Genomic DNA, 12,613 nt, shown 5'->3' with positions numbered 1-12,613 from the left:
GTTGGCCAGGCTGGTCGCGAACTCCTGACCTCGTGATCCGCCTGCCTCGGCCTACCAAAGTGCTGGGATTACAGGTGTGAGCCACCGCGCCTGGCCAGAGCTCTTTATATAACCATAGGGAAAGGGGGAAATGACACTTGAAATAATGTCAAAACCAATAAGTACTGGCTTGTGGTACTGACTATAAGTGTGGTAAGAGTTCAACAAAGCAAGAGATCACTGTGGACTGGCACAACTGGGAAAGCTGTCATGAAGCAAGTGGCATTTGAGCTGGGCCTTCAAGTTTTGGTCAGGGAGAAGGCATATACAGCAAGGGGAAATATTTTAAGATGAGGTTTGGAGGTAGGAATGGGCATAGTATAGGCCCATGAAGAGCTTAATTGTAGCATAGAATCATGAAGAATCATGAAGAGCTTAATTGTAACATAGAATAGTGAGTTAAAAAATTAGGTAAGATGAGTAGGGCCTGATTGTGGAGAACCTGATAAATCTAGCAAATGAAACCTACACTGTAGTGTCTCAACTGTGTGGCATGGTGGAAGTAATTATTTGGATCACTTACTGAAATCAATCTACAGGGCAACTGGAAGGATCAAGGGATTCCAGTTTAGATGCTATTGGGATGATTCAGGCATAAAGTGGAAGGGACTTAGACTAGAATGAGACCATGAAAATGGAGAAAACTCATCTCTGCTGAAGCAGCAGCTAGCTATTATGTTGAGGATGAAGGAGAAGGAAAAGTTAAAAGATGATTTCAGGGTTTCCCAACTGAGAAGGTTAGTGGTATCACCACTGACAATTGGAAAGAGGACACAGTTATATGGAGATGATGAATCAAATTTTGGACGTAACTAAAGTTGATAGTAAAACAGCCAGGCGGAATTGCCCTTTAAACGTGCAACTGGAGAGAAGTGAAATGTCATTTTGGAAGATTTGGTAGTTGCCCACATGGTATGATAATTGACATCTTTAAAAGAGGACTAGGGGCCGGGCGTGGTGGCTCACACCTGTAATCCCAGCACTTTGGGAGGCCAAGGCAGGTGGATCACTTGAGCTCAGGAGTTTGAGACCAGCCTGGGCAACATGGTGAAACCCCGCCTCTATTTTTTTAAAAAAAGAAGAGGACTAGGAAAAAAGCCATTGGCTAGAACAAAGAAAAGTTGTTGGTGACCTTTGGGAAAAAATGAAACAGTTTTAATAGGGGGATGGAGTGGAAGCTAGACTGAGGTAGAATGTTGTAGTTGTTCATGCTGGTAACAAATAACTAAACCTCTGTTTCTTCTTCAGAGGATGGAGAGTTAAGGAGAACACTGCAGTCATTAGCCTGTGGCAAAGCTAGAGTTCTGGCGAAAAATCCAAAGGGCAAAGATATTGAAGATGGTGACAAGTTCATTTGTAATGATGATTTCAAACATAAACTTTTCAGGATAAAGATCAATCAAATCCAGATGAAAGAAACGGTATTTCTTTCACTTTCTCCTAGTCCTAACACACTGGAATTATACATGTTAATAATCAAAATATATAAAGATTTTTATACCTGTAATATTGCCAATACCATTAATACTTTCTGTGCCTATGTCCAGCTAAATATGTTTCTGTATTTGATTTTGGGTGTTTGGGAGAGTGGTTGTACAGGATTGAGATGATACTCAACATGGTTTTATATCTTACTTTGTTTATTTAGTATTCAATCTTTAGAATTTTTCCATGCCATTAAATAGCTTCAAAAAATGGCAGATGGCAATGTAATATTTTTACATGGCTCTTAGAGTTTGTTCAACCACTGTTCATTTTGGGGCAATTAAGTTCATGACTTATTAGTATTATAAATAAGATTGCAAGAAACCTCTTTGAAACTAAATTTTAATCTCTTTGATATACGATAAATTTGTGGAAGTAGATTTTTTTGGGTTAAAGGGTATGAACATTTTAGGAGTCTTAGTACATAATGTCATATTGTGTTCCAGAAAGGCTGGACCAGTTTATACTCTGTCCAGCAGCATATGAGAGCCTGTCTTACTATGTCCCCCAGCACTAAAGATTATATTTTCTTTTGCCAACTTGTTTGGTGAAAAATCTGAATTGATTTATTCACTATTTATTTGATTAACAGTGAAGGTGGGCCGGGTACGGTGGTTCACACCTGTAATCCCAGTACCTTGGGAGGCTGAGGTGGGCAGATCACCTGAGGTCAGGAGTTCAAGACCAGCTTGGCCAACATGGCGATACCCTGTCTCTACTAAAAATACAAAAATTAGCTGGGCATGGTGGTGCGTGCTTGTAGTCCCAGCTACTTGGGAGGTTGAGGCATGAGAATCACCTGAACCCGGGATGTGGAGGTTGCAGTGAGCTGAGATCACGCCGCTGCACTGCAGCCTGGGTGACAGTGAGACTCTGTCTAAAAAAAAGAAAAAAAACAAACAAAAACAGTGAAGGTGAATATTTTGTTTCTGCCATTCGAATTTGTAAGAGACTTCCAACTGCAGCATCCTGAAACTGATGGTTTCAGTTCCAATAAGGTTTAATGCACTATTTGAAAAAAAAATTTTTTTTTTTGAGGTGGAGTCTCACTCTGTCACCCAGGCTGGAGTCAGGGGCACGATCTTGGCTCACTGCAGCCTCCGCCTTCTGGGTTCAAGCGATTATCCTGCCTCAGCCTCCCGAGTAGCTGGGACTACACACGTGCGCGACCACGCCCGGCTAATTTTTGTATTTTAAGTAGAGATGGGTTTTCACCATATTGGCCAGGCAGGTCTTGAACTTCTGACCTCATGATCCGCCCATCTCAGCCTCCCAAAGTGCTGGAATTACAGGTGTGAGCCACTGCATCCGACTGAAAAAATTTTAATGTAGGACAGCGACCAGTATCTCCAAACAAGTTCCTGTCATTTTCACATACACATCAAAGACAGGATATTTTCTTAAAGGATTACCATGTCCTTACTTTTAAAACATTTATGCTATACCAGGAAGAAACTACTGCAAAAAGCCCAAACTGTTTTTTGGTTTAATTACTAAAGATGAACATTTTTACTTTAGCATCAAGATTGGTAAACCGCCTCCTAAATACCTACATTTCTGTAAGTCTTGAAGGATTGTAAGCACTAATGGCATGCATGTCTGATTTATATATTACAAAATAAAAATTAATTTTCAAAGAGGTTGACTCTTAACTAGTTTGCTTAGCCAGTTAATACCATGCCTTGAGTCAGAGATCAGACAGAGTCACTTTATAGACAAGCTGTTGTCATAGAGAAATCTGGTTAACAATCCATTGAAACTGATACACACATTTAGAAGATATCAAAGACAGAGTAAAAAAATAAAATGGTAAATTCCACATCAGCTATCTCTACTTCTAGAAAAGCAATTCAAAGATGATGTTTTTCTGTTAACTAATATTAGCATTACTTCATTGATATAGGGCAATATAATCAGAACAGAAAGGAGTTATGTTTGTAGGATTTTTCTCTGTCAGCATCTATATTTATAAGACACCATTTAGATAATTCAGTACCTTTAAAGCAATAACAATGTCATGTCCCTAAAATGCACAATTTATGTAAATAGTCAGGTTTTGCTTCTGGTATAATTCTTAGGTTTAAAACTTTTTTGTTAGGTTGAAGAACAAGCAAGCACTACAGAAAGAGTATTTCAAGACAGACAGTATCAAATTGACGCTGCAATTGTTCGAATTATGAAGATGAGGAAGACGCTTAGCCACAATCTCCTTGTTTCAGAAGTGTACAACCAGTTGAAATTTCCAGTTAAGGTAAGGTACTTCTGTGTTTTCCTATTGAGTGTGTTATAAATAAAAGAAAGTGCATTAGATTTTCAGACACAAATCTTGCAAACAAAGCGTCATGACCATTTAGAGAGAGAAAAGTTTTAATTTCCCATGTTGATGCATATGATTTCCAAATAAAAACTTTGTTGGCATATGTGGGCAGCAGTGACAAAAGGGGAAAATAACAGAAAAGCCTGGATACCTGAAAGTTGAACTGCTAAATGAGTGTTTGAAATTTTCAAGTTTATTCACTATATTTCTTTTGAACTTCTTGGTTGGTTTATTTACTTCTTTTCCTCTTGAAATACCATGGTATTTATTGAAATACCATGGTATTTGACAGATTCGGTTATTGTGGATTGAGTTAAATCTCCTGTTTAGTTAGCTTATATAAGAGATCATCTGTTAAAAACCATACAGATAACTAGTCATGATTAAGCATCTTTTTGAAAAGTGTAGTGATAGTTCTGGTAAACTGAAATTGGTCATTAAATGGAAACGTTCCACTGTGAATGCCCAATAATAAAGTCACTTAATGTGATGTTGTACTGGCCTTTTTTCCAAGTTTTAGGAGGTAGATAGCCAAACCCTTGGATGATAAACATTGATAGAGTTTGAATACACTGCTAGCTATTAGGGTTCTTATGAGCTTTGGACTTTCATAAATCACTTCACCTTGCTGATCTTGTTTCCTTTTTTGTAAAACTGAGATAATAATAGTACTTACCTTGTAGGATTATTGTGAGGTTTAAGTGAGATCATGAATGTAAAAATCTTAGCACTGGACCTGGTACATAATAAGCACTCGGTAGCTCTTAGTTCTAATAAGGTAAGCATTTTCTTTTCTCCAAACCTAATATCGCACTCCTCATTACCACCCTCTCACCCTCATGCTCTGCTTAACAGTCATTTCACCTCAAGCCAGAGAGATCACTGATGCTGGGGAAATTAGGGGATAGCTGCAGTTAATATTGTGCTGATACTCTAGGTCTTGCACCATAATTAAGAGAAAGTCATCTGATTTCCCAACCTTGGGATTACTGGATAAAATTTTCACTGCTGCATCAGACTGCCTCCCCTCTTTTCCCCTCTTCAACAAGTGGTCATTTTATTTATCCTGAAAAACTTTCTATTAGCAAACAAGATTATATTATATTTACAGACTACATACATAAGATATGTAGTGGAATTTTGTCATCCAGGAGCTTAGAATGCAATCATGAAGATAAAGCTGCAAGCTTTCTTGATTACTTTTAAATCACAGGATGCAGAAATCCAAGTCACTTAGATGCACTAAACCAGAAATATGAAGATCTAAATTATGAGGTACTTCATTTATCAAGCCATTTCATGTAGTTTTTTTTTGAGATGGAGTCTCGCTCTGTCATCCAGGCTGGAGTGCAGTGGCATGCTCTTGGCTCACTGCAGCCTCCGCCTCCCGGGTTCAAGCAATTCTTTTGCTTCAGCCTCTCGAGTAGCTGGGACTACAGGTGCGCGCAGTCACGCATGGCTAATTTTTGTATTTTTAGTAGAGACGGGGTTTCACTGTATTGGTCAGGCTGGTCTCGAACTCCTGACCTCATGATCTGCCTACATCAGCCTCCCAAAGTGCTGGGATTACAGGCATGAGCCACTGCACCTGTCCAGTATTCTTTTAAATAGTGATTTTTTTTTTTTTTTTTTTTTTTGAGATGGAGTCTTCTTGCTCTGTCACCCAGGTTGGAGTGCAGTGGCGCGATCACGTTTCACTACAGCCTCCACCCCCCGGGTTCAAGCAGTTCTGCCTCAGTCTCCCTGGTAGCTGAGACTACAGGCGCCCGCCACCACACCTGGCTAATTCTTGTATTTTTAGTACAGATGGGGTTTTGCCATGTTAGCCAGTCTGGTCTTGAACTCCTGACCTCAGGTGATCCACCCATCTTAGCCTCCCAAGGTGCTGGGATTACAGGCATGAACCACCGCACCCGGTCTAAATAGTGATTTCATCAATACATTTTAAATCTTAATTTATAAAAATGAAGCCAACTAACTCTTGCCCAAAGTAAAGGTGTGCTTCATGAACTACCTTGACAAAACTAGTATTCTGTGTCCTTAAACTACCTTACAGTGCTCATGTGAAGTTACAATAAATGTAGTCTTTTGTATTTAACCACGCGAAGGGTAGCTGCTTGTGGCATGACCTCTTTAAAATAGAAAAGTAATAGAAAGTATTCCGTAACAATATGACAAGGGTGTGACAGTTTAATGTATGTATAGTATATAGTACAGGTTGAACACCTTTAATGAGAAAATCCAAAATCTGAAATGCTCTAAAATTGGAAACTTTGAATGCCGACATGATGCCACAGGTGGAAAATTCCACAGTTTACCTCATTTGACAGGTTGCAGTCAAAACTTTGTTTCATGCACAAAAGGTATAAAATTATCTTCAGGCTGTGTAAGGTATGTATAGATGAATTTTGTGTTTAGACTTGGGTCCCATCTCCATGGTATCTCAGTTGTATATGCAAATATTCCAAAATGAAAAAGTCAGGACCAGGCATGGTAGCTCACACCTGTGAGTACTGGGATTCCAGTACTTTGGGAGGCTGAGGCTGGGGGGATCACTCCAGAACAAGAGTTTAAGGTCAGCCTGGGCAACATAGCAAGACCCTGTCTATTAAAAAAATTAAAAACTACAAAAAAAATCAAAAATCAAAAATAGTTCTGCTGTTAAAGAATCTTCAACATAGCTGGGCACGGTGGCTCACGCCTGTAATCCCAGCACTTTGGGAGGCTGAGGCAGGTGGATCACCTGAGGTCAGGAGTTCGAGACCAGCCTGGCCAATATGATGACACCCCATCTCTACCAAAAATACAAAAATTAGCCGGGCATGGTGGTTTGTGTCTGTAGTCCCAGCTACTCGGGAGGCTGAGGCAGAAGAATCGCTTGAACCCAGGAGGTGGAGGTTGCGGTGAGCCGAAGTGGTGCCACTGCACTCCAGCCTGGGTGACAGAGCGAGACTCCGTCTCAAAAAAAAAAAAAAGAATCTTCAACGTGTATAAAACATTTTTTAACCTGGTTTATTTTCATGATACTTTTCTCTAAAAAAGAGATTTAAATAAATAACAATTTTAAAAAAAGATTAAATTCATGAGCCAAAACTGTTGTATTTTTAATGGGGTGTTAACTAAATGGGCTTGAGCCAATGATAATGAACTTTACATTGAAAATTTGCCTTCTCTTACAGCCTGCTGATCTTAAGAAGAGAATAGAATCTTTAATTGACCGGGACTACATGGAAAGAGATAAAGAAAATCCAAACCAGTACAACTATATTGCATAGAATGTTGGCCTTGCAGCATTTGGTGTCATATGCAGTAGCCAGTGGATAAACTAACCAGTTGATTCAATATTATTTGACTCCTTTTTTACTACCGATGACCAAATGAAGCAGTGTAATTAATGGAAATAGTTGAGTGGACTTTTTCTCAGTGGTTAACATGCCCGTTTTAAAGAGTAATACTTACCTTTAAGAAGAATGTTGTTGAACTCTTTGCATGTTATTTAGTATGATGTGCAGAAAACACTTAAGAACGTACCTGGTCTTCATGAATTCCTCTTTGGAACTGGGAAAGAGATCCCTGTGGCTATAAAAAGGGGGGAGGGTTCTTACACACCATTAATTATGAAGCAAAAGGTTTATTTGCTTAAAATGTCATTTAAAGATACTTAAACTGCATGCAAACTTTATTTACTGTACAGAGTTCTGGATGTATTTATCAAATAGAAAAACCACCCTTGACTTGGTTGTTCACCCGTTTTGTGATTTCCCTTGAAAAGAGAAATGAATTGTCATAGCTATTGATATTTTACTAGGTAATGTTCTGTTACACTGAAAGGGATGTTTTTTAAAAAAAATTATTTGGAAACAAGTTTTCAAGTAGGGGGACAGTTGCTTACACAATATCTTGTATATTCACATCCTAAAAATTTTCATTTATGAGTATGGGATGTGTATATATGGCTTAGCCCCAAGTTAACTGTGCTGATTAACAAGTACTTATAAAAATAGCTAAAATAGAAAATTAATGATCAGTTGTACTAGAGGAACATCATAGAAGAGAAAAATCCAACTCTTTATATTAAAAATGAATACAATAAGAAAATTGCAAAAGAGACCAAAATGAACGTGTTTTGTAAATTGTTACAGGAGCAAAAACTTCTCAACTAGTTTTCAACATACTTTAGACTTTAAATGTTGTTTGGACAGTTTTGTCTTCAACTTGGACCAATTGTAGATTGTTACAGGCTTCCTAGGATTTAGCATTCCTATTTGCTCTACCAAAGTTTTTTTTAGAAGCATCCCAAATCTTCTCTTTGTTGATAAATAAGCCTTTCCTGTCATCTTCATTTTAACTTGCTAAAACCCTAGATACAAAGGTCCTCCCTCACTTTTCCCACACAGCCCCTGTTTGGGAATTTGAGATTCTGTGTCATGCTGGTTTTCCTTTCAGAATTGCTTGAAATTGAGTTCTCTTAGCCACCGGACACCTAGTTTTCAGGAGAATGTCCCAAGATTGTTTATATATACAAAATGGCAAAAGTACTGTTTTTCGATTGATAATTCAAGCAAAAGGCTTCTCTTTACCATCATGGTTTTTTTTTGTTTTTGTTTTGTTTCCTTGTTTCTATTTCCTTGAAGCTTTGAAGGGAGGAGAAGCAGAAAATTTGGTTTTTGTTTTTTAAAAATCAGAACTACTTAATGCTTTTTGCCACAGCATATTTCCTTGCCTGTTGGAGCCGTTAGGAAGATTACCTATGTCCTAATATTCAACCTGAGAAGATTTTTGACTCTTATGTCTACTGTTGATTGTTTTCTTGAGTTCTCAAAGACCTGTGGCCAGGTATTTTAAAAAGTCGTCTATTTCTTTCTAGTTGCATCAACTTGCACACTGGTGTCTAACTATATGTGGTATTCGGAACTTGTAATTCTTATTGAGCAGCCATTGCCTATATTTTCTCAGCTCCTCACTGATTTCTTTATATGAGCTCAGCTGACAAGCAAATGCAGCTATTTTGTTTACCCTCTCTTCATACCGGACCATTAACAACAGTGTTCTAACTCATCCCTGATGGTCTGTGAGATGTAGACTATTACACAAGATTCAAGTTACTCGTAAGCAACTTTTAGATAGAGTTGGTCCTGTTAGGAGGAGACTCTTGATATCACCTTCGGTATCTTGAAAGCGGGTCCTCTCCCCGAGGCTCTTAATTCTTTGAAAACTTGATGCTGTTTCAGCTGAAAAATTAGCAAGACTGTTAAAAAAACAAGTTGAGGGGAGCTATTTAAGAAACTGAAAAGTAATTGCAAACTACATTGGATAATTGTGACTTTCAGTTGTTGTTCTGTATCAGTTGAATTTTTGTGCTCTTTTCCCTGTGTACGTGGTGGTTCTATTTTTCTCCAATAAAACTTTTATTTAAAAAAAGTTTCTAGAGAAGATCTTTAAAATTCAAGTATTGTAAGAAAGTTATAAAATCACGGGACTTAAAATCTTCCTAACAACTTCTAATGAACTCACATTTGTTGATTTTGTTATTAACTTTTTAAAAATTTTCTGATGATTTTGTGGTAATGCTATAAGAGTATGGGGGAGGGCATGGTTAACAGGGTGAGGAAAATTCCCAGGAATCCTCAAGGTGGATAATTATTCTTAAACATGCAGATACAAGTATAAACATTGCTTCATTCAAATCCTCAGTGTCAAATTGTTTCATAAAGTCAATGTGAAATGAGTCTAGATTTGAGTTCAGGGGAGAAGAAAAGATTACTCTTAGTTACGGCATTTGCTCTGCCTTTTCTGTTAATAGTTTTTTGAGTTCTGGGCCAAATACTCTCAGAGTAAGATGTTCCTCCAAGTTTTTGAACCCAGTTCCTGAGTCTGCTTGAATGGTTTTAATATGATGTCTAGCCATACTCTTGAAATTTTTGCTGTGTATGTGAGTGTACAGTTCAGAAAACCAGTTTATCTAGGCATCTGGATCTAAAGATTTGAGAAGTTTGTTTTTTAATCTTGATATTCATAAATCTTTTAAAATGAGCTGGTCTTTGTTTTCATGACCACTCTGTTTAATACTGTGAATGGCAGGAGTGTTGTGAGCATATTCTATTCTCTTATTTACATAAAATTGCCAAAACAAATTGTTCATTAAAAAGAAAAGAGCAGTACTGATGAAAATTTGCATAATTATGCTTTGTAAAATGATATCTTGCTAATGCTTCATTAATGAATATTTTTCAGTGTCCTACAAAAAAAACCTACTTTACATTTGAATATTGAAGTTTGTTCACCTGCAAACACTTGGTTGAAATCAAATACTTTGCTCAATTATTTTCCTTTTTCCCCTTGCTATTATAAAAAAGGGTATTTCTTCTTTTGAATGGACACATAATGTACCTTTATGTTTAACAATCCTTAGAAGTCATCTCTAGCATAGTGAAAAAGACTAACCTTTCTTTTGTAAAACCCTTTCTATTTGATGTAAAATATAAGAATGTGCTGCATTGGCATGTTAGAACTTAATAGTTTTGCCAGCTATAACAACAACAGATCCTCTTCATTTGTTCTCTAATTTCAAAACTTTTCTTTAATTTTTAAGTTTTTTATTGTGGTAAAGTACACACAAAATTTACCATTCTAACCATGATAAAGTATACAATTCTGACATTTAGTACATTCACAATATTGTGCAGTCACCATTATGTAGTTCCAGAACATTTTCATCAACTCTAAAGGAAACTTGGCACCATTAAGCAGTCATTTCCCATTCCCCCTTTCACCCAGCCTCTGGAAACCACTGCTTTCTGTCTCTCTGGATTTGCCTATTCTGGATATTTCCTATCAATGGAATCATTATGTGACTTTTTGTATCTGGTTTCTTTCACTTAGCATGATGTTTTCAAGGTTCCTCCACATCATATGTATTGATACTGCATTCCTTTTTATGGCTGAATAATAGCATGTTGGACATTTGTGTTGTACAAGGTGTTGGACATTTGTATGGTTTCCACCTTCTGGCTGTTGTGTGTAATGCTGCTATGAAGATTTGTTTACAATTATCTGTTCAAGTCCCTGTTTTAAAATCTTTTGGGAATATACCTAGGAGTGAAATTGCTGGGTTATATGATAGTTTTGTGCTTAACTTCTCAACGAACCACTAAACTTTTCCACAGCAGCTACACCATTTTCTGTTCCCACCAGCAATGTATTTCTCCAGTTTCTCCACATGCTCAACACTTGCCGTTTTCTGGTTTTCAGGTATTATCATAATCATTTCAGTGTGAAGTGGTAGTTCATTGTGATTTTGAATCTCATTTCTTTAATGACTAATAATGTTGACCATCTTTTTATGTGGTTATTGGCCATTTGTATGTTTTCTTTGGAGAAATGTCTATTCACATTTTTTGGCTGTTTTTTAAATAGGTTGTTTGTCTTTTTGTTGAGTTGTAAGAATTCTTTTTATAGTCTAATAGTTTCTCCGGTTCTGTGAATTGCCTTCTCACTCACTTAGTGGTGACCTTTGCACATGAGTTTTTAATTTTAATGAAGTCTAGTTTATTTTTTATCTGTTGTTGTGCTTTTGGTGTCATACTTTTTTTTTTATTTTCACTTATAAGCTGTCGATATGTCATGGTGTCATATTTAAGAAACAATTGCCAAATCAATGCTCATGGTTTTACCCCTGTGTTTTCTTATAAGAGTTTTACAGTTTTATTTCTTATGTTTAGGTCTTTGATCTCGAGTTAGTTTCTGTATATGATATGAAGTAAATGTTTAACTTTATTCTTTTGCATGTGGTTATCTAGTTGTCGCAGCACCATTTGTCAAAGAGGCTATTCTTTCTCCCACTGAATAATCTTATCCACCCTTGTTGAAGATCAATTGGCCATAGCTGTATGGGATTATTTCTTTTATATATATATATGTATATACTTTAAGTTCTAGGGTACATGTGCACAACGTGCAGGTTTGTTACATATGTATACATGTGCCATGTTGGTGTGCTGCACCCATTAACTCATCATTTACATTAGGCATATCTCCTAATGCTGTCCCTACCCCCTCCCCCCACCCCACGACAGGCCCCGGTGTGTGATGTTCCCCTTCCTGTGTCCAAGTGTTCTCATTGTTCAATTCCCACCTATGAGTGAGAACATACGGTGTTTGGTTTTCTTTCTTTGCGATAGTTTGCTCAGAATGATGGTTTCCAGCTTCATCCGTGTCCCTACAAAGGACATGAACTCATCCTTTTTTATGGCTGCATAGTATTCCGTGGTATATATGTGCCACATTTTCTTAATCCAGTCTATCATTGAGAGACATTTGGATTGGTCAAAGTCTTTGCTATTGTGAATAGTGCCACAATAAACATACGTGTGCATGTGTCTTTATAGCAGCATGCTTTATAATCCTTTGGGTATATACCCAGTAATGGGATGGCTGGGTCAAATGGTATTTCTAGTTCTGGATCCCTGAGGAATCGCCACACTGTCTTCCACAATGGTTGAACTAGTTTACAGTCCCACCAACAGTGTAAAAGTGTTCCTATTTTTCCACATCCTCTCTAGCACCTGTTGTTTCCTGACTTTTTAATGATTGCCATTCTAACTGGTGTGAGATGGTATCTCATTGTGGTTTTGATTTGCATTTCTCTGATGGCCGGTGATGATGAGCATTTTTTCATGTGTCTGTTGGCTGCATAAATGTCTTCTTTTTAGAAGTATCTGTTCATATCCTTCGCCCACTTTTTGATGGGGTTGTTTGTTTTTTTCTTGTAAA

At 37.4% G+C, this 12,613-nt stretch overlaps 1 protein-coding gene across 6 annotated transcripts in view; it reads left to right on the top strand.

Annotated features, from left to right (window-relative positions):
• CUL4B (cullin 4B) overlaps positions 1 to 7,951 on the top strand; it is a 49,884-nt gene extending 41,933 nt beyond the window's left edge. For all 6 annotated transcript variants that reach the window (XM_024240480.3, XM_054545016.2, XM_024240481.3 and 3 more), the window contains 3 exons: positions 1,288 to 1,460; positions 3,623 to 3,775; positions 7,021 to 7,951. In XM_024240480.3, the coding sequence (XP_024096248.1) occupies positions 1,288 to 1,460; positions 3,623 to 3,775; positions 7,021 to 7,116 (422 nt within the window). In that variant the 3' untranslated portion in view covers positions 7,117 to 7,951. The remainder of the gene's footprint in view (positions 1 to 1,287; positions 1,461 to 3,622; positions 3,776 to 7,020) is intronic.
• The last annotated feature ends 4,662 nt before the right edge of the window (positions 7,952 to 12,613 follow it).

The sequence above is a fragment of the Pongo abelii genome, chromosome X, assembly GCF_028885655.2.
Source record: "Pongo abelii isolate AG06213 chromosome X, NHGRI_mPonAbe1-v2.0_pri, whole genome shotgun sequence".
In the NCBI taxonomy this organism is placed as follows: domain Eukaryota; kingdom Metazoa; phylum Chordata; class Mammalia; order Primates; family Hominidae; genus Pongo; species Pongo abelii.
This window is presented reverse-complemented; position numbering and strand designations above follow the sequence as displayed.